Source organism: Candidozyma auris, chromosome 5, assembly GCF_003013715.1.
Source record: "Candidozyma auris chromosome 5, complete sequence".
Classification (NCBI taxonomy): Eukaryota; Fungi; Ascomycota; class Pichiomycetes; order Serinales; family Metschnikowiaceae; genus Candidozyma; species Candidozyma auris.
This window is the reverse complement of record NC_072816.1, coordinates 32,371-53,084: the sequence shown is the minus strand read 5'-3', so window position 1 is coordinate 53,084 and position 20,714 is coordinate 32,371. Positions and strand designations below refer to the sequence as shown.

At 45.5% G+C, this 20,714-nt stretch overlaps 7 protein-coding genes across 7 annotated transcripts; 3 read left to right on the top strand and 4 right to left on the bottom strand. All coding sequences in view use genetic code 12, as the record gives it.

Annotated features, from left to right (window-relative positions):
* Positions 1-4,387: 4,387 nt before the first annotated feature.
* NBN1 (histone acetyltransferase) lies at positions 4,388-5,167 on the top strand (the record flags this gene model as incomplete). The annotated part of the gene is made up of 1 exon (XM_029036544.2): positions 4,388-5,167. One exon carries the CDS (start codon positions 4,388-4,390, stop codon positions 5,165-5,167), a length of 780 nt encoding a protein of 259 aa, XP_028888641.1.
* A 1,934-nt stretch (positions 5,168-7,101) lies between these two features.
* CJI96_0004289 (putative cysteine synthase) lies at positions 7,102-8,247 on the top strand (the record flags this gene model as incomplete). The annotated part of the gene is made up of 1 exon (XM_029036542.2): positions 7,102-8,247. The coding sequence occupies one exon, from the start codon at positions 7,102-7,104 to the stop codon at positions 8,245-8,247; it is 1,146 nt and encodes a 381-aa protein (XP_028888639.2).
* Positions 8,248-8,366: 119 nt separating this feature from the next.
* CJI96_0004288 (uncharacterized protein) lies at positions 8,367-9,413 on the bottom strand (the record flags this gene model as incomplete). The annotated part of the gene is made up of 1 exon (XM_029036541.2): positions 8,367-9,413. One exon carries the CDS (start codon positions 9,411-9,413, stop codon positions 8,367-8,369), a length of 1,047 nt encoding a protein of 348 aa, XP_028888638.2.
* A 1,193-nt stretch (positions 9,414-10,606) lies between these two features.
* On the bottom strand, positions 10,607-11,973 carry CJI96_0004287 (pantothenate kinase; the record flags this gene model as incomplete). Its single annotated transcript, XM_054702186.1, has 2 exons — positions 10,607-11,582; positions 11,633-11,973. The coding sequence occupies 2 exons, from the start codon at positions 11,971-11,973 to the stop codon at positions 10,607-10,609; spliced, it is 1,317 nt and encodes a 438-aa protein (XP_054558161.1).
* A 1,359-nt stretch (positions 11,974-13,332) lies between these two features.
* Positions 13,333-14,013, bottom strand: CJI96_0004286 (uncharacterized protein; the record flags this gene model as incomplete). Its single annotated transcript, XM_029036539.2, has 1 exon — positions 13,333-14,013. The coding sequence occupies one exon, from the start codon at positions 14,011-14,013 to the stop codon at positions 13,333-13,335; it is 681 nt and encodes a 226-aa protein (XP_028888636.2).
* Positions 14,014-14,250: 237 nt separating this feature from the next.
* Positions 14,251-16,749, bottom strand: LIG1 (tRNA ligase; the record flags this gene model as incomplete). Its single annotated transcript, XM_029036538.2, has 1 exon — positions 14,251-16,749. One exon carries the CDS (start codon positions 16,747-16,749, stop codon positions 14,251-14,253), a length of 2,499 nt encoding a protein of 832 aa, XP_028888635.2.
* A 631-nt stretch (positions 16,750-17,380) lies between these two features.
* On the top strand, positions 17,381-19,194 carry EXO70 (GTP-Rho binding exocyst subunit EXO70; the record flags this gene model as incomplete). Its single annotated transcript, XM_054702185.1, has 2 exons — positions 17,381-17,903; positions 17,972-19,194. 2 exons carry the CDS (start codon positions 17,381-17,383, stop codon positions 19,192-19,194), a joined length of 1,746 nt encoding a protein of 581 aa, XP_054558160.1.
* Positions 19,195-20,714: the final 1,520 nt, after the last annotated feature.

Below are 20,714 nucleotides of genomic sequence, written 5' to 3'. Positions count from 1 at the left end.
TTTTCGCCAGCAGCAGCTTCTGCAGCTGATTTTTCAAATCTGGTTCCTCTTGCTCGCTCTTGACCTTTGCCATGTTGAGGTCGACGGATTCTTCGCAAAAGGCAGGAAGTTCGCTAGCCACTGTTTGTCTCAATCACTCTGAGGAGCTTACTCCATGGGGCGGCTCGGCGCGGACGCTGTGCAGGTCAACCACAGGGCGGAAAAAGTGTTGCTCATTTGCGTGCAAGAAAGCGGAGGGAAGCTGAGGGAACTCGAGACGAATTTAGTGAAGTGGGTGATGGTTGTCAACAAAAGAATTTCGATCGTTCCAGCTCTGATGAAGAAATTGGCCTCTCCATCTAATTTTTTTTTCTTTTACTTTTTTTTAGTTGATTGTTATCTTCTTTTCCCGATCTCCGTCTGCTTTCAATTGTTTGTATTGTAGCATTCCCTTTGACTTCATTGTTGTATATTCATCCTCAATCATGCTCCTCTGCAAGGTATCAATGGCTCCACATGGCCAAGTCCTTAGTATATGATTTTTAAAGAGCCTTCAGTTCTGCTGGATGGTATTGGCCACTATTGGATATCGACTACTTAGGCAACTACAAAGAGCCACAAGGGCACTGGCCCAATTGGTGACCTTTTGCATCTGCTTGGGATTGAAAAATCGCTTGGTAATTAAAACTGCATCTTCAAGACGAGAAGATGTCGCTTTATTCGGTGTCTGTAGGCCGACTTTGATCAGTCGGTATGGATGGCTGAATAATATGGTGCCTATGTATGTGCGTTTTGGTAGTAACTTTGCAAGGGTATTGAAGTATTCTCGTATACCGCTTTGGACTGGTATTATTATCGTTGTTCCAGTTCAGCTTATTTTTCATGATGATTCACAAGCAATCCAAGGGAGTCGACCTTATGGTCGGCTCTCCTGTTGATTGCTTAGGTTGCATGTATGGAAAAGCATATATCTGCAAGAAATACTTCCCACTTTCCTCAGGGTAATAAGGGAAAGAAAAATGGTCGCTCCTGATGTTCTATAGATTTCCAATAAGGGAATCCTAAGCGAGTGCTACAACAAAAGAATTGTTATAGATAAAAGCAGGTTTCCCGTGTGTTTTCATAAGAGACCAAAATGGGTTTATTCGATTGGAACTGGTGGTTTGATGAGTCCACAAGCCTGTCTTCTAGCACGTCAACACAAGCGTCTTCCTGGACACGGGCGTCTTACCGGACACGGGCGTCTTACCGGACACGGGCGTCTTACCGGACACAAGCGTCTTCCTCGACCAAAACATCTTACTCGCCATATATCCCAATTAACAGAACAAATTTCACCACTGGAAGAAATTTTACGAATTTCACAGGTTACATACCAGGTTCAGGCTATCTGGGAAGCAACAGCGTGGGAAAGACCGCTGCAAAAATTGTCACAATCATCTTTGGATCACTTGCATGTGGATTTTGCCTATTATGTTGTGTCTTGTGTGCTATAGAAGACAAGAAGAAACGCACTGAAAATTCTCAAATTTACCAAAGAAACGATGTTGCTTTCATTAGTCAAAATGCAAGACCCGCTGTTCCTCTTAGTAATCATCGGAGAAGAAACGATGCTACTTCCAATAGTCAAAATGCAAGACCCGCTGTTCCCCTTAATAATCAAGGAGGAGAAACGATGCTACTTCCAATAGACAAAATGCAAGACCCGCTGTTCCTCTTAATAATCAAGGGAAGACCACCGGCTACTGACACGTCCGTATCGGCGGAGATGTCCATCTATACAACTTCTCACAACAATTCAAACTCCTCTGAATCAATAAAAGAGCCATTGCCCGTATACGATCCCCGGATGCCACCGGCATACTCTTTTACGTCATCTCAGGAAAGCATTGGAGAGCAATAAGGTCTTGCAGAGAATTTGGTATTTTTCAGAGATATCAATTGCCGCCAAAAAAATATTCTGAAGTCTGCGCTTTAAACTTGATGCACATCAATTTCATCGGAGGTGTTTCTTTGATGTAAATGAGTCGTGATTCACTTATGAATACTTTAATTATAATGATCGAGGTTTCCGATTTTGTTGTCTTCGTTTAATTAGTTCAAAAGAGCTGAATGAACTAAAGATGAACTTAGAGTAGTAGAAGATGGAAGTAAGCTACGAACTATTATCTTTTGACTCCAATTGAATATTTGTCTCTTCAACTTTCGTTGTGCTGTTCATCTTCTATTTTTTTTTGAAGTCTGATCCCAATATGCCATCAACTGTTCATCTTGCAGAATTCACTTTGACTTCATTGTTGCAATGTTATCCCCATTCATGTCCCTCAACAAGGTCTCAATTTCAGCACAGGAGATACTGGGTATGAGATTCCAAGAGATGCAAGTGAGGTATGATGGTCGTTATTGGAAAAATTGCGGGGCAAGTGTGGCTGCAAGTTACAAGATGAAAAGGTGTCACTATTTTGGATATAGATCAATCGACATGGATAGGTGAGTGATTCTACGATTATGTGAGTTCCCGTAAGGAGTTTTGGCCTATATCTTTGTAAAAGCGATTACATATTATGTTATATGGGGCTTTCTTATATTAATCCATATCATTGTAGATTTAAGTCAATTCAATTTCCACGTTGGTTCACGAGCATTCCGTGGAAAGTTTACCTCAGGTCTCTGTTGAAGTGGGAATGCAAGAATCTGCAAGGAGTTGTTCCCGATTGCCTTATATGAGATAAAGTGACAGGCTAATGGCATTATGGTCACTCCCGGAGTTTTAAGGAACTCCCAATTGGGTGTCCTCAAGTATTACTTCAGCTTGCAAGGAAAGACACCAGAGATGCATCATAGATAAAAGCATGTTGTTCCTGTGCTTTTCATCAGCAATCAAGAATGGCTCCTCTTTCTCGGATCGGACCAAGTAAGCTCACGAGCCTGTCTTCTAGCATGTCGGCACGAGAGCTTTACTCAACATATATAACAATCAATGGAACAACCATCACAGCTGTGAAAAAACTTGTGGACGACGATACTACCTGGGCAGAAAGGTGCATTAAAGCGTTCGGTATAATCTTTGGACCATTTCTTATTTTTTTTATAACTTTGTTCATTGTTGCCATTGTGGTGGGGGTGATAAATGCAGAAGAGAAAGACACTCGAGCTCCTACAAAAAACGATATTACTTCTAATTGTCAGAATGCAATACCCGTTATTGCTTATGATAATCAAAGGGTTAGACCTACGGTGACTGGCACGTTCGCGTCGGTAGAGAGATCCAACTATGCGGCTGCTGCCAAAGATTCAAAAACTACTGGATCAATTCAAGAGCCATTACCGGTATATGATCCCAAACTGCCACCAACATACTCTTATCCGTTATCCCAGGAGAGCCGCAGAAAGCAATGAAGTCATGAACTTCCATTTCAAGTAGATCAGAGCCCACAAAAAGTACTTGAAGAGTTTGCCTTTTGCACAATCTTGAAGTTTGTGCTAATCGTTTTGGAATTTTGAGGCCAGTCACCATAATCTGGGGCGTTTAATTGATATCAGCAAGTCGGTACTCTCAATACTTCTACTCTTGCTAACGAAATTTATTTTCAAGATTTCATGTACTTGGTTTACTTGTGCTTCTCTAGAATCCAGCTCTCAAGTGCAATGACAGGTACCGTTCATGCTACTAAGTATTTCTCTTTAATGCGATTAGTATTCAAGTTTCTCATTACTTTGATGTTTTGAGATGCTGTCCTGGCATTGTAGCCAGCCACCTTGTGATAAACTACAAGTATAGTTTCACCTCGAAGGTGAAGTGTGAGGCAACTAAAAAAAAACCTCAAAATAGAACCGTACTCTTTTCAATGCGTAGACCTCTTCGCTACACAATTATCAATTTTTCTTCTTTTTTGTCTTGTGATATAATTCATTAAGCATAGAAGAAAAATTTAAGTGAGTTACGTTCATGGGTTTTATAGGAAATAGGTTTGAAAGGTTGTTGTCGAAACGAGGACCCAAAACTTACGAAAAATAACTATGCCTCTTTGCTTTCTTGATTTTTTGCTTTCTTAATTGAAACCTTGGAAAAATAAATGCCTGATGTTTGGCAAGAAACATTCATTTAAAAGCGTGAACCCGTGAGAATCCCCAACGAAAATGGCTAAGGAGTTAGCAAAAGTCGTATAAGATTGCAAACATGCGACAAAAGTAGGCCGTTCTTTTCTCCCTCCACAAGACAAAGAGAAAGAAAACATGTAGAATCACTTTCATCATACATTCCTAAAGCAAGTGAAATGAGATTTTTTTTTCTTTCTAATTTTGTCCGTTCACTCCATCTACTGCAGTAGTGGTTGATCTGATGGTGCGCACACGACAGGCTCACTCCATATCAGCACCACTGACTACTTTTCAAACATCGAACAGAATGGACACTACAGCGGTGTTGGACAAGTACACGCAGGATCTCCTGAATCTACCGCTTGAAGTGAAACATCTATTTGATGAAATCAAGACAAAGGACCTCCAGCTCGCTGAAGCCAGGCGGCGTTACCAAAGCAAAGACTCCCAGCTCCACAAGTTCATACGCACAAATGGCACCCTCGCCAAGCACCCAAAGGAGGTGCAATTAAATCAGAAAATCGAAGAAGAGTTGAAACAGATGCAGAGTATACAAAAGGAGAAGATTTTACTTGCGAACACGGCCCTTTTCCTAGTGTCAAAACACATGTTCAACTTTGAGGTGGATATCCAAAAGCTCGAACGCGATGACCTTCTAGCTCCTGTGGATGAAGATGCTTTAGAAGAGTCGGTTGATGAGACTGCATCAGCAACGCCGCGAGACACCCCAGATCCAGTTAGAAAGAAGAGATCATACTCTGTGATGAGGAGATATAAGAGACTTAAGTCGGAGGACTATGATGATGGAAGACTGGAGGAAAGCACGCCAGAGGTTTCCTCCAGAGCGGCGCATGCTGGTCCGAGAGCTCCTTCAGGCGCAGCAGGCGAAGACGCCGATAACAACTTGTATTGTTTCTGTCAACGCGTTTCCTTTGGTGAGATGATCGGATGCGACAATGACGACTGCAAGTACGAGTGGTTCCACTGGTCGTGTGTGGGCATAACCAGTCCGCCTAAAGATGACGACATCTGGTATTGCCCTGACTGTGCCCCCAAGATGGAGAAGAGGAAGAAGAGAAAGAAGTGAGGCGTCTGAAATGTAGTGTTGCTTGATTGCTCAACGGGCCACACTTTTGATGTGACATGGCCGACCCGGTGTTGTAATTGCGACTTTAGTGAGCTGTCTCTGAAGACAACTGCGCCCACTGGGTATAAGCGAGCCCGTGGCACCGCAAAAAGCCTCAAAAATACAAAAATAAAGCCAAAAATGAATAGGGACGCAAACAACGTTAATGCATAGGAATTACTACGGTTGCGCCAATTTATCGACCTGCAAGGCAGCAGGTTGAAGCCAGGCGCAGCGGTACAGAATTGCGGCGCCCTCTAATATCAGGCTGTGTCTTCAGCAAGATGAGATACCACAGCACGGAGAATTGAAGATGATTAGGGAAAGCGCAACAAACGTCAATTCCAATTTTAATCAAAGCCCCCCACTCTCGGACAATGGTCAGCTCGAGAAAATGCAGGCAATGAAGCAGCCTTTCTCCGTTGCCGGAAATGAATGTAACGCATTTGGGGAATGCATGCCCTTCTCAAGCCGGCTCCGAAATCAATCAAATACATAAAACCCTGGGCTCCGCCCCATGCGCTTAGCGAGAGGAGGGTCTTTACGAGGACGGACGTCCTGTGGGCGATCCGTAAACCAATGTCACCGCGCACTTCGACACATTGCAGTGCGCACACTGCAGCCCCATGTGCGCCTCCAGCTACTGCGGTTGCGAAAACTGGAATTGTCATAATGCGCAGGGACTCCCGGCAAGCCTGAATAAGCTTTGCGGTCCCGCCAGGTGGACGAGGGGAAGACCGCAGGCTCTGGCTTTGTTCAGAGAATATAAATACAGAAGGTTTTCCCGCTCACATATTGACTCAACCCAACTTCCACACCTTTTATTCTACACAATGTTGTTCACCCAAATTGCTGCCATTGCCGCCATTGCCGTCTCTGTCTCGGCCGCTGACTCGTCTTCTTCGCCCCTTCCCACTCCCACTCCTCTGGCTCTTCCACTGCGTCTAGCTCTGCTAAGTCGTCAAGTTCTGCTTCGGCTGCTTCCAAGTCCTCCGGCTCCTCCTCCGCCAAGAGCTCCTCCAAGGCGTCCTCAAGTCTTCTTCTGGTGCTGCTGCTGGCCAGACTGCTGGTGGTGTTCTCACTGTCGCTGCCTTGGTGGGAAACATGATTCTTTAGGCGAGTCAGCTACTACATAGTACAAATAGTCAACTGACGGTTTCCCAATGCAATTGTAACCAACGTATTTAATGAATTTGAGACTGTAGCAACCTCAATAGCAAATGAAGTCAGGCTAGCAACTGCCATGGGAATTGGCTGGCTCAATGGCACTTTTACGTCGCCTTGTCAACGTAGCATCCACAATTCCCGCCCTCATGTCTCAGAAAAACGGTCTCAACGCTCCACAGTTATGAGCACTAAAATTCCATTGTTCACAAGAAGCACAGACTCATTTACCTATTCAATTTATATTCTTGTGCTGGTTGCATACTCAAAATTTCAAAATAAACGCCACTGCAACTTAAACTCTCAAAATTGTTTTCTGAATGTTGCCTACAAGCTGTAGCTTACCCACTCTTCAAAGCACCCACAGTCATTGAGTTGCCCTCAATTGCCCCTTATCTCTAAAAGTAAATACAATAAAGATACTGACTCATTCTAGCACATTTATCAGTCTCAATAATTTGTGTATTAAATTCGAGTGCAATAATCAGTACAGTTTCATCTCTATCTGGGCAGACTAGTCATTCTTATATGTTCATTTCGACGGTGCAACCACCACTACATTCTCAGATTCCCCCATCATTACACTCTCATCTTTTCAAATCCATTCAACGAATAAGCTTGTTCAATCGACCAATTTCTCATATTCCTCCTCTTCGGTCGTATTGCCCACTGGAACATTTCTTCACCTGCACCCATTCTACAAACCCGCCTGCACATCTCATCACCACTCCATGCTGTGGAAAGACTGGCTGTATGGAGCTTTGGCAGCAAGTGCTCTCTTCACGGTCTACTCGCTATGGCAAAGTCGGCCAAAGAATGAGCTTCTAAGACCTAAAACTCGCGGCGTTGCTCTGCTCATCGGCAACACGCCGATGGTGGAGATTGAGTCGCTTCTGCGTCTAACCGGTTGCAAAATCTACGCCAAACTCGAGCTCATGAATCCGGCAGGGCTGCTGAAGGATCGTGTGGCGCTTGCAATCATCAAGGAAAGTGAACGCCTTGGCCGTTTGAAGCCCCACAACGGCGATATCATCTTCGAGGGAACCTCTGGATCTACAGGTATTTCCTTCACAGTGTTGGCCAATGCTTTGGGATATACTGCCCACATTTGTCTTCCTGACGATACCTCGCCTGAGAAATTACAATTGTTGAAGTCGTTGGGCGCTGAGTTGGAGCCTGTGAAACCAGCGCCCATTGTGGATCCAAACCAGTATACGAATGCTGCTCGCAATGGTGCTGCAATGGTCAATGAGGAGTCAAGCGGTAGAAATGCCATTTTCGCTGATCAGTTCGAGAACGATTTCAACTGGAGGATACATTACAATACTACAGGGCCTGAGATTTGGCAGCAAACTGAAGGTGACCTAGATGTGTTCATTACAGGATCTGGCACCGGCGGCACGATCCTGGGTGTGTCCAAGTACTTGAAGGAAAAGCTGCCACTGGTCAAGGTGATTCTTGCCGATCCTCAAGGATCTGGTCTTGCTAATAGAGTCAACTATGGTGTCATGTACGACACAGTTGAGAAGGAGGGCAAAAGAAGGCATCAGGTAGATACGATGGTTGAAGGTGTTGGTTTGAATAGGCTCACATGGAACTTCAAGCAAGGAGAGCATAACATTGATAGTGCCATAAGAGTCACTGACGACCAGGCGGTGAAAATGGCCAAGTTCTTGTGTGTGAACGATGGTTTTTTCTGGGGCCTGTCTGCTGCAGTCAATTGTGTTGCTGCGGTTAAGACAGCCATGGAGCTAGGCCCTGGCCATAACATTGTCGTCATTGCTTGTGACCTGGGTGCCAGGCATTTGCTGAAATTCTGGAAGGTCGCTGCAGAAGTGCCATCCACAGTTACGCTCGAAGATATCCTCAACACTTGAGTTCTCAGGTGTTGAGTTGTACGAGGCATCACGAACGCACTACAAAAGAACATCTGTTCCTTGGACGTGATTATGTATCGGCATTTACTATAAAAGTCATAATGTGTAAGCGCCGAGACTCAGGTCTTACATTTACTTACCAACTCCTTCTTCTTCTCCCTGTACAACTTGACAGAACTGAGGAACGATGCACTGATGCCCATCCATATTTGGATGGTGTCGAAATGGAGCGCCATGCCCCAGACTGTGTAGGAATTGAAGACAATGTCGGAGAGCGTCTTGTAGATATCAATGTTGGCATTTGTTTTCTTGAACATGATTTCTTTTAGCGCGAGGTTATCTTTAGAGTCATCATCTAGATTGGAACTTGATAGACTGGGGATAGGATTGTGCACGGACCCGCCGCCCAAGAGCTGCTTGGAGATCGCTCTCGCTCTCTTTTTCACCTGGATCTGAATCTTCACATCCATCTCTTGCTGCCTCAAGTGCTGAAGGTTGACATATGCATTGTAAAGAGCGTACCACGACTCGCAGTACCACGCGTAAGCCTCATGCTTGGAGACAAAGTTTTTGACTGTGGGGTTCTGTATGAGTCCAACTTTGGACATCAAGATGGACTCATCGTTGAGTGAGTAGTAGAGCGAGATGACCTCACCCAATGTCGTGTTTGAGAATATGCTGGGGCTGATCTTCCACTTTGTCGAGCTTGTGTCTACTGAATCTCGAATCTTGTTGTACAAGTTCCGTATACGAAAGGGAGACTTGCCGAACCTTAGAAACTGTCTGTACATGCCCAACGCCGGCACCACTGCAGCAAATCTCAGATTGAACACAGAACAAATAAGGATTATTAGCACGCGAGCGAAACCCTGCGGATTCTGCAAGAAGTTCATCACCAAGTCCATGATGTGCTCTGTTCTGGCATACGTCTTGTTTATCAGCTTGATGTTGACCAACTCGTCACTGAGCCAGTCCTGTGTCTTCTGTGAGTGGTACAACAACAACCGCAACGTGTACTGGCCAAACTTGGCCATCTTATCCTTCCCGACAATGTCATTGAGCATTGCCCAAAGCACGTCTGTGGGCTGCACTTTCCGCCCCACTTTTGTCTCTGGCGGCGGAGATGGGGCTGCCAGGTCTGCTGTAGAGGTTCCCAATTTCAGCATGGGGCTCTGTGGGGAGAGTTGTTGGACTTTCCAGGAGTGATGAGATGCACTGCCGCCACCTTCTTTAGTGGCGTTTCCACTGCAGTAGCCGAGGATTTGCTTTTCAGGGGCAGATCTTGGTCGTAGTCGCCGCCCCACTCGCTGGCCACGTGCAACGGGCTATTGGAGGAAGCCTTTAAATTGTGGAAGTATGGCGGGAAGGCGTTTTGTGGGCCATACTCCTCCGTGTGCTGAACCTGGACCAACTCCATGGTCCCAATTGTAGATGGTATCGAGGCTCTTGAGAAGTGTAGTAAATTTTTAATTAGTCAAATTAACAGTGTGCTTTGCTCTGCTGGCTTGAGCACGGCTTTGCTTGAGTTGTTTGGATTGGTGGTGAGGGTTCGTTTTTTGTTGAGATGTAGTGTCCGGCAGAGTGGAGTCTGTGGCCAGAAATGCAACATCAAGTTATGGAGAATTCGAAAACAAAGAGGAAAATTCCTAGAGAGCTCAGAAACCCTCGTTGAAGTGACTTTGTGGAAAAACCTCTAGCTTTTAGTCACTTTTAGTCATTTTAAGGTATCTCTTGACTGAATACCTGAGCCTGTTGCCTTTTGTGGGGATTTCACACCGAGGCACCACGAAAACTCCGAGATCCAGTGCAAAGTCTCGAGAGAATTGCATAAAGGGGTGCACTTTGAGTTGGTATTGAGATAATAGAGATTGTTACTGCCGTAGCTGATTAAGTTTCGGGGTCTTATGATACTTTCTTGTGTTTGTGGAAGTTTTCATATGGACGCTGAAACGCATTTACGTTATCTTTTCGCAGCCATTTGATATCTCCACTATGTCACAAGAGTTGTGGGTAAAAGACGACTCGTGGTCGAGGATGCATCGAAATTAGGTACGAATAATGTCTAAAGAATTTCAAGAGCCTTTTTGAGGCTTTAGTTGGCTGCTTACGTCCTGGTTTTTTCGCTTATGTCTACGGGTACGTAACCGGATTTAGTGACCCATACAGAGCATGAGATAACCACAATCTTTAGAGTAAGGTTTTCAAAAGAAAAAATGTCACATTGGCCACTCTACTCAAATCTATTTGTGGACCGTTTCTACGTCGTCTCTAATGCCTTGTGTAATGAACCCCGCAAGCCTGCTGCGGTAATAAATAAGAGTCAGCCCTGCTTCCGCCGGTAGACATCTCTATAAAGTTTTCAATGCTTAGAGCACCCGTTGTGAACATCACCGTTAGGGCCCATCATAAATGCACCAACACTGCCCAAGTATCCTTCGTGCCGAAGAAAATACGACTTCATGTCGCCCTTGGACCAGAAATTCACAGCGTAACTCAATGTGTGGATAGTTTGCATGTGCCCCAGGATGTAACTGCCTCCAAAATAAATACGCTTGAGATCGAACCGAAGCGCTTGCAAGTACGCAATCTGACCTATGTTGTTGGAAATCAGGTACAAAAGGGACCTGGCTATGTCCTCTTGCTTGAACTGCGCCAACTTCTCGCTGGGCGTGAGCGGCTTTCCCTGTTTGGAAAAGCGAAGCTTCTTGAACACTTTGGCAAACGAAGATGCAATGTGGGTGGACTTCAATCCGATTTTGTTATAGCTGGTGCCGTAGATATCACCAACCAAAAGATCGATGTTCTCGTTATTGCCTCGTTGGGCCATCTCCAACATCTCCGTGTAATCTTTTGCGTCTGTAAGGAGCGAGAGGAGCCCCCACAAAGTGCCCCCGCCAAGAGACGAACCTCCAATACGCTCAAAGCCGTGGGGACCGGGGCCAGTGACTTTCACCATGGAAACACCAGAGCCAATGTTCACGAGCAAATACGGGTATATTTGGTCCTCCGTAGTATAAGGGCTAGTGATGAATTTGATTTGGTTGGCGGTGAGATCGTAGGTGAAGATCTCGTTGGGGATCTTGGTGATGAGCCAGTCGAGGCCCTTGATGAGGCACTCCATCTCGTCTTTACGGACAATCTGAATAGGAAAGCGATGAGTCTTAAAAACCAGCACCATCAACTTGCAAAATTTATGAGCACCGCCTCCTGTGGCCATGACATACGTGATTGGCGGGTTCAGCTTGTTGATGATGGACTTGCGAATGAGCTGGATCATATGCGAGAGGGCTTCCTTTTCGAAATTGCCCGTCTGGAAATCCTGAAAGTGCAACTTCCTCCCAGGTTCAGTGGGTCGTCCACGTCCAGCGACGACGACGTAAAATACACGAGTTTGGTCAAGGTCCCCCCGATATCCACGCTCATGTGGATGATGTCTGAGTTATGCTGAGGCAACGCAATGTTCTGAGCGTTCACCGAGTCTGTGCTTGGACAAGTGACCATTTGCTGCGCCAAACGCACAGCCAGTGTCGACGCCAGTGGCCCACTTTCTTCCTCAGACTCACTTTCACTCAGTTCCAGCGGCAGCGGCAGCGAGCTCTGAGTAAGCCCATACTGGCCCCGGATTAAATGGTCATTGGCGATGTACGCGCCCAGACAGTCAATTTTGATGGTGCCTGCGGGCACCGAGTCGAAGTCTATGTTGTCGACGAGGAGCTGCTTGACCATCAAGGGACTTGGAGAAAGAAGTTGACGTGGAAAAGTGGATTTGGGCGGATGGAAGATTTCGCACAGAATCTGGGGTGGGTGGAAAATTTTTGTTGGGACAGGCGAGGATGGCAGAGGTTGCAGTGGGAAATGAAGAAAGTTTTTGGATCTATGTTAGTTGATCACTGAGAGTTCTGGACGTGATTGGTATTGCCCGTATGCCTTGTTTCAAATTTTGTTGGGCTTGCTTCCGTTGCTTTTTCGGCACTCGAGGGTTTTGCAACCGAGGCAGCGACAAATACGAGCACCAATTGGACGCTGCGACAAAGTAACAGAAGAATGTGGACTGGATGGAGAAGCTTTCGATGGGCGGGCGATAACTGTATGGATTGTTCCTTGCTTCTTCAGAATTCTGGGCAGTTTTTTGCTTTTTGGTGTCAAAGGCCACTTTTTTTCGCTCTGTCCCTATTGGTCTCAGATGGTCACTGCTTGCCCGGTATTGTGGGGATAACTCCGAGGCCGTGACGCCGAGCTGCCCGGGAATCGAAAGGGCTGTAGTAGAAGAGAGTCTTTAGAAGAAATTGAGGTTGCCGGGGTTATTCTTATACTTAATTATCCTCTGGAGTAGGGCCTGGCTGGAGAATCTTTTGGGCTGAATTGAGCTGTGCTAGAGGCTCAAAATGCGAATATACGAGCCAGGGGTACACTAAACTAGCTGGTCTGACTAAGGTGAAATTTACACAAGTGGGTGAATTTTCGTTTTGAAATTGCATGTTAAGATGTTTGGGGCGAAATTCCCAATATACTCTCCTTGCTGTAGATTAACAATGTAAGTGTACATTGGTGGGTGCTGGTACCGCAGAGTTTACCTTCTTGAGCACTCTTTGCCAATCTCTGAAACTTCAAGTCTTCTGTAAACTCCGGCCTGGTGATATCAGCCAAGCAGTTAAACGTTTATGAGCTAGACTTAACTTACAATGGGGCATTTCGATGCATGCATGGCTGCTATGAATGTCTACTTCATTTCCCGTATAAAAGCCTGTCATGCCAAAATCATCATCATCTATAAATACTCATAATCCCAGATCTAAAACACACAAACCCCATGTACCGATCTTGTGCTCATAATTTTGCTCAGGGTGAATTGAATCTACCATCACATTGTAGAAATAGTTTCTCAAAGTGCAACGCGACGTGGTACGAACCGCTGATGAGTTACGTTCACGTACGAAATGTCCATTTCATTGCAAGTCCACAGCTGAAATCCTCAACGGTATCATCCCAGAATCGTGACTAGCGAGACCTACCCTTGACGACACAAGTACCTGACCTAATTGACTGGCTATGTGCCACTTGCGACCGCTTCCTCTCGAACTTTGCCTAGCCACTGCGGTTGTTTTGACGCTTAGAACTCCCCTGCCGGATATTCTTATGTGAATCCTGCGACTTTCCCTTAAGCTGAAGAAACTTCTTTTCCTTATTTGGTACTCTGTACTCCATCCCTCTCATCAAAGTCCGAAATACCTCTTTTTCGTCCGGGATCTCTAAGAAAAGGTGCTCATGGAGACACGACAACATCTCCATAGTGGTAGGAAGCAACCCCTCCGTCATGTCAAGATCAAGTTCGCATACGTGATTGGACGTCGTGGCCTCATCGATATCAAACGGAGTAAAATCTTTCATGAATTTGCCCAAAATCATCTTGACCTTTCGAGTATCGTGTCCGTCAATTGTTGGGTGGTTTTTGCCTCTTGCTTTGATTCTTTTAAACGCGGTGTTTTTCACTGTTTCCTTGTCGACACTGGGATCCACAAAATTCACCACGAGAATATTTACAAAGTCCTCTTCGAATAGCTCGAATATCTCCCTTCTGTGTTGCTTCATGTGATTGTTTCTATCTGCAAGAACGACCAGATGATCCTTAAATGCATCTTTAAGGCTCTTGTAAAAGTCCCTCTTGTTAGCCAGGCGATCGCTTTCTATATGAGCAAATTGTGGGTAGAGCAGCTTGAGTGCCCTAAAGAGACTCAGCTTGCCACACCCAATCACCGAAACCGGCATGATTAACCACGGCTCCGAAAGCACACGTATCGACATCGCCTTAAGATGTAGTCTTTTGTTCGTGTAAGTTTATTTTTCACTTATGGCTTGAGGTGCGCAATTTGCATGCAAAGTGTAAATATTGTGGAGAAGAATTAATGTGCTATACTGCTTGATCCACATAAAATAGAATTACTCCATGCATTTTGTATATTCTGACTTCACTAGGCCATGTGAACGTGGGATCAGAAAGTGTAACTAAAAAAAAATAAATACCTGCTGTTTCTCTAGAAGCCTGTCAAACGAATATACTCTGGCGATTGTCTCTTTAAGAGGATACTCTCCGTCCGCTAAGACGTCACCGTATTTTTTCAGTAACTCATGAAGCAAGACGTTCAGGTCTGCATTACTTACCGAAGAAGAGACGGTGCCCACAGTGATATGAAGGTGCTCGTTTAGCGGCTCTAGAGCTGGGTTTTGAAGGATGATGTTCTCCCCCTCCTTCTTGTATGTCTGAGGTATTTGAACTGATAAAGTCACTAGTTTGTTGTCGAACACTACCAACTTCTTCACATGCACGTCGCAGAAGAACTTGACTGGAACAAATTTGTCCTCTTTAGACTCTTTCTTTGCAACTTGCATGGCGAATCTGCGGGCCAACTCATTCCACTTATCTTTTAGCGAAGGAAACGCATAAATGCTGTTCTTGTGGCCAATGGTTACATGGAGCTCTCTTTGAACTCTGTCATTTGCTCTCATGGACTGCCACATCTTTTGCTCACCAAGTTTAGTACTCACTCCATCAATCAACCCGCTCACGTCTTCTATTCGAACGCCATAATACTCTGGTCTCTTGTCACCTAAGTTCTTGGAAGAAACCACTTTTTTGAAGGTTGGCTTATAGTCAAGGGCTTCTTGGTATGCTCTTTGCCATTCCTCCTCTGTAGGATCACGCTCATCATTAAACTGCTGAAGCTGTGATAGATATGCCCAGATTTCCTTGGCGATTTCCAAAGATGACAGTTTGGTGATGTCGAAATTTATCATTGAGTAAAACAGGTCATCTGGAGATTCAAGATCTTCGCCTTTGACGACCTTATTCTTTGGTGCAGAAGCAACAAGCGTAGGTGGTTGAAGACGCGCCTCCATAGAGAGGATGATTCTTTCCGTCTTTTGTCTCTCTGTTTTGGCGTTGACGCATTGATGATTGTCACCACGAGCCTCGATACGTTCTCTTATTACCTTCGAAAACTTCTCTTTGTCATCGCATGCGGTGAGATTGATTCCCACGAAGCGTAGACCCACATTAGGAACGAGCACATTACAGCGCATCTGGAAGATGTCATCTATTAAACTTTGTCTCTCTTTTCTCAGACTGTTGTTTCTGTCGAGGAGTAATAGTGGCAGGTCGGCAAGAGACTTCACGCACGAGTTTCTAAACTCTTTTGGAGCACTGTAATTGTCGTTTTGGAAGTGTTGCCATTTGGGAAATAAGTTAGCAAGGGTTCTGAAGACGGTGGTCTTACCACAGCCAACAACGGCAATCGGAAATAAGATGTACCTGAATTTCACTTCTTCAAAAAATTCATTGAATCGTTTAGTGAGCTTTTCGCTCTCGTTCAAGGCAACCAATCCCATACCATCTTGCTGATCAAGACCAATATCCTTGAGAAACATTTTTCTAACTTTGATAATACCCTTCTCTTCGAGATACTGTTCTGCTAATTCAGGCTGCTCCGAAAATAACTTTTCGACGAAGTCAAGATACGCTTGGACAATTCTGGCATGTTTTCTTTGCTCAAGAATGAGTTGTACCTTGGCCCTCCTCTTGGTGATGAGGTCCTTGGTAACCTCTCTAAATGTACGATATAACGCATAGGGCTCTTCAAATTTATACTTGAAGAAAAAGTCATCGTCTTCCTTATCTTTGGCTCGAATGACAAATCCTTCGATCTCTCTTCCTTGAAAGATACCCGTCTTACTCTTCTCTTCAAGAAACAGCCAAAGGGTGTCAAACGAGTCATACTGCTCATAGTACACCCTCTTGAACCCAAAGTAGTCTGCGACAGCGTACACATTCTTCATTGGGTAAGAATGAAACTGGATGGTGTTGGCGTTGATACCGTGTAAGTAAAGCCCTGCCAACTCTTTAGGATACTCTATAATATGCTCTTCGAAATCATCGTCGCAAAGTTCAGCGACTGCTGTGATGTTGTGTTTGTACAAGAAGGTGGCCAATTCTTCGGCAAGTTTCCCTGCTTTCTCTAGATGCTCATAGACGGTTTTCTTGGCCCTTTCGTAGTGCCTAGAGCCTTTACCATCACTCTCTATGACTGGCTCTCCTGTCACATGTTTTGAGCAAACGACAAGCGTTCCGTCTTCAAGACCGGAGAGGAATACAATGCACCCATTTTCCTTCATGGTTAGCGCAAAGGGCCCTTTTAGTTTCTGGAGGTGTTCAAGCTTAGATTTTTCAACCTCTCCCACATTGAAGAATTTATCGTAGCCTCTTGCAATGATCTTGCCATCTCGCGTGAACAAGCCTCTAGCTTGACTGGGAAGCTCTATATCAGTACCATAGGCGAATTCGTTGAACTTCCATGAATCAACCACCGCTTCTCCATTAGTGGTCGGGAACTTGTACTGTTTCCTTGTACTTCTCTCCTTTCTGATTTTGATAAGAGAGTTCTCCAAATCAACGAAGAAGTCTCTCAAATCCTCAGCAGAGTCACGAAATACGGGAATTGGCTCTAACATGACGATATTCACGAACTTGATGAGATGACTGAATCAAGATGAAGCAGTAATATGTAGGCGGCACTAAATATGCACACTGATTTCCAAAAGATTCTCTCGAGGAATGTAAGGGAAAAGTAGGCAATTAAAAGTAAGGGGGCGGATTATTCGATGGTTTTGAGAATCGAAATCTTCCCAATTCACTAGTTGCCTTCGTTGGTGAAGATAGATTAGCCTTCGACTAGATTCGTTCCTGCAGATGCCCTAGGGATAGATGATAGAGAACCATACTATTCAAACAGATCTCGTATACACCAGTTGCAATCCAAACTTTACTCAGTCACTCCTGAAAATACCCATTATATTGCTAAGATCATATTCCAGTCCATAGTTGTGTGCTTTCAAGCAAGTTTCACTGACTTACTGCACGAACTATAAACAAATCACATCTCAACTTAAAAAAAAATCTCCAAGGCACTGTTATCAAGCCTTATTGTCTCAATCCCTACCTATACATCATTCATTTTTCAGGGTTCGTAGAGCCTGCTCTTGTCAATTACATATTTCACTTTTCCTGCACACGCCCCCATATCAACACTTGACCAAATCCACCTCCTTCAACTGCACTTTTAACAACACAAAAACGCCCCCAATGAATGTTGACATTGACGAAGCCGACGTGGCTGTACTCACACAAAATCTCTCGCGGTCTAAGGAGCTTTTCAACGATATCACAAAGAGACTTCACACCATCTCCACAAAAACGTCCTCCGCCTCAACAACAATCAAGCCCGTATTGAGTGAGTTCAATGCGCTTACGTCGAAGAAGCGCTCTGTTGATGAGGGATTGCAGCTTTTAAAAGATGTTTCTTTGTATGCTGGTCGTGCTGCTGAATCCCAGAGGCTTCTCACGAGTCCCATAGAAACCGTGGGCACAGTCAAGTATCTACAGTGTTTGCTGGAGTCGTACGACTTGTCCAGAGAAATGAAGAAAGAAATCCACCAATTTGACAATGTGGTGGTAACGTTTGCCAATGTAGTGGACAAGGCAGAGATCAATGTCGTTAGTCATTTTACGAAACTAGTGCTGTCAATTGACCTTGATGGAGGCGCAGTTGCCAAACAGGCCGACATTGTGGCCGTGCTTGCATTTTTCTCCAACAAAGGTAATTTACGTATGGCTCATGAGGCGATGGAGAAGGCCCTTGCAAGAAAATTGACTGTAAAGATGGCTCCATTCGAGGAGGCATGCAATTTCAGAAACGTGCCGCCAACATGCCTTATGAAAGAGGCAGCAACGGTGTGGCCCAATATGTGGATGAGTTGAACAAAGCTGCAAGTGCTCTCTACCAGGTCAGCACAGAGCTACTGGTGCTGGACACGCCGGTTGCGAGAAATGCAGTGGCTCAGTATTTGGACAACCGAGTTGCCAAGATCCTTGGCTTATACTGTAATTTTTTGGAGCTGAACGGCGTAACAGGCCAGGATCTCGTGATTTTGGACGTATTGGACAATCTTGCTATCCTCGATGACCATTTGGGTAAGGTTGTGAATTGCAACTTGGGGGTGAGTAAAGTCGCTTTCAGTGAGTACACTCGTCTTCTCAATATTGCCCAGGGCTTGCTAAGCGAGTGGGTCAGGTACGTGGAGAGCAGAGTGCTAGCTTTGGAGAAGTGTACAGACCAAAGTATCCCTGAAGTTGTTGTGGAAGTGTTATCGAGAATCCGAAGGATCGCCGAGTACGACTCTGTATCGCTTTTAATGGAGGACATGAAGCTTGGCAGCTGGCTTGATGTGAAGCCCCCTTTGCAATTTATTTCAGTTTACACCTCTGTGATCCCCGGAGCTGAAGGTGATGCTACCAACAGAAAAGCGTTCCTAATCTCTTCATATATTCTGGACCTCATCGATGAGCTCATGGTGAATATCGAAATCCGGTTGAAGGAGCAGTCTGGCGATAATGGCCTTCGAAAGCTGACGCAAGGGTTTTTGCTCGTAAAGAACATTGTCATGATCGAAACTATCGTCAACCGCCTGGAGGGTCTCTACAAGAAACTCCGAGTCGTTGGCCAGGAAAGGCTTCAGCGCTTGAAAAACAGGTTCCTCAAACTCTTCTTGGATGACTGGAATTACGCCTCGTACATCATCATCCGCGACATGACGCAGATTACTACCACCAATGCTCAGCATGGTGGACAAAACAGCAACAAGGAAAGAGAGCAGGTGAAGGAGCTTTTCAAGAACTTCAACGAGCTGTTTGAAGAGGCGCTCAAGAACTACGAGAAATTCAACATTCAAGAGAAGGATTTGCGGAACTACCTTTCAAGCGAGATCAAAAAGCTCATCATCAATGCCTACAACAAGTTGTATGATAAGTACGGAAGCGGCGATTTCACCAAGAATAAGGCCAAGTACGTCAAGTACGACAAGGTGCTGTTTGAGCGGTTGTTGAACGAGAAGCTTTAAGCGAATATCTTGGCAGGGAATACTGACCAGCGTTTGGAATAATCTATTCCATCAGCCGAAGTTCGGTTTGTACTAGTTGGTTGCAACTGACAGGTTGGAACCGAGATTGCGCGGCCCGAGCTCCCGAGACGTGCCCGGCAGGATTTCTGCAGGATGAGCTTTCCTCTCAAAGTAACCTGGGGCCTTGCGGCTTGTCTGGCTCTGGCTCCGGCTCGGAAGTTCGCCACCAGAATCCGAATGGCATCAACCACTCGTTCAACACGCAAGTGTGCTAAAAGTCTCAACACTTGCCTGAGGTTGCGAAATTAACAGAACGATTCTTGAAGAGATGGCGAAGAAAGAACTCTCCCAGGTCATGAAACTGTATTGTCATCCAAAAAATTGTGACAATGATTAATGATATCATGGCATTCTCAGGTGACACTTGGCATTACGTGGCGTTATCTAGGGTGTTATTGATGCCAAGGACAGGTGTCAAGAAGGTGGAAGCAGCACTCTTGGCTCTGGGCGCGATGCTAAATCGGTAAGTGAAGTTGACATGGAATTATGTCGGAAGTCTTGAAGGCGGCTCGGGAGCGTGCATACAAGCGCCTGGGTGCCCTTGAAAAGTTTGTCGTTCTCTGCGGGGGGCGGTCGTGCATGCAGGCTGGAGGATTTTGACACATCACACTTCCGAGGGCAGGATCCAGGCATGCGCAACGCTTTGGTGGTGGTGCTGAGCTTGGCAGGCGGAGGCGGAATAAAATAATGACACATCGGGATCAGTAACGGGAGAAACGGGATAGACGGAGTGGACGGAGTGGACAGAGTGGATAGACGGAGTAAAGCAAGTGAAGGCTAGTGCCACGCACCACGTGTCAGGCTACCCCGTCAACAGAAGTTGTGACAGCACTTTAGCGGTGCATATGTCAGAGTTTAGACTTGAGAGGAGTGGGAACACCTGCCTGCAGCCAAGCGGTGCGGGCTTTCCCCTTTGGTCATTCCCGTTTTGCACACAAGCAGCAACCACTGTCAAATGTCAGACTGGCGTCACTTGGTGGCGCTCGCTAGGATAAACTTCAGCCGTGCTGGTAAAACAACATTGTGAGATGGCGGTTTTTGAAGAGATGGTTCAGGCGGGCCTGCGACGGAACGAGAATTGCTTGTTCCGTGTTCCGTGTAGTTGGGCGCTTGGCATCATGCGAGTTCCGAGGGTCAAGAAATTTCTCTGCATGAGTGCATAGCGTTTTCTTGGCACTCACGAGTTTGACACTTTGACACTTTGACATTTGCTTGGCTTGTTTTTACGAACCTTTCGGCAGCTGCGCCTCTATCCGAGCATGAAACCTTCATTAAAAAAAAAAAAACACTGTGGCAACCTCGGCAGCCTCCGCTCTTGACTACTGGCAGGTAGTTTAGCGAACGGCTGCGCACCTGTCAATGCTAGATTACGGCTCGCTCATGCCGACGAATCAGGGGCACATCCCCAAATACTTACTAAAACAAAGCGCTCGCCAAACTTAGGATAACGTGCGCAGGCT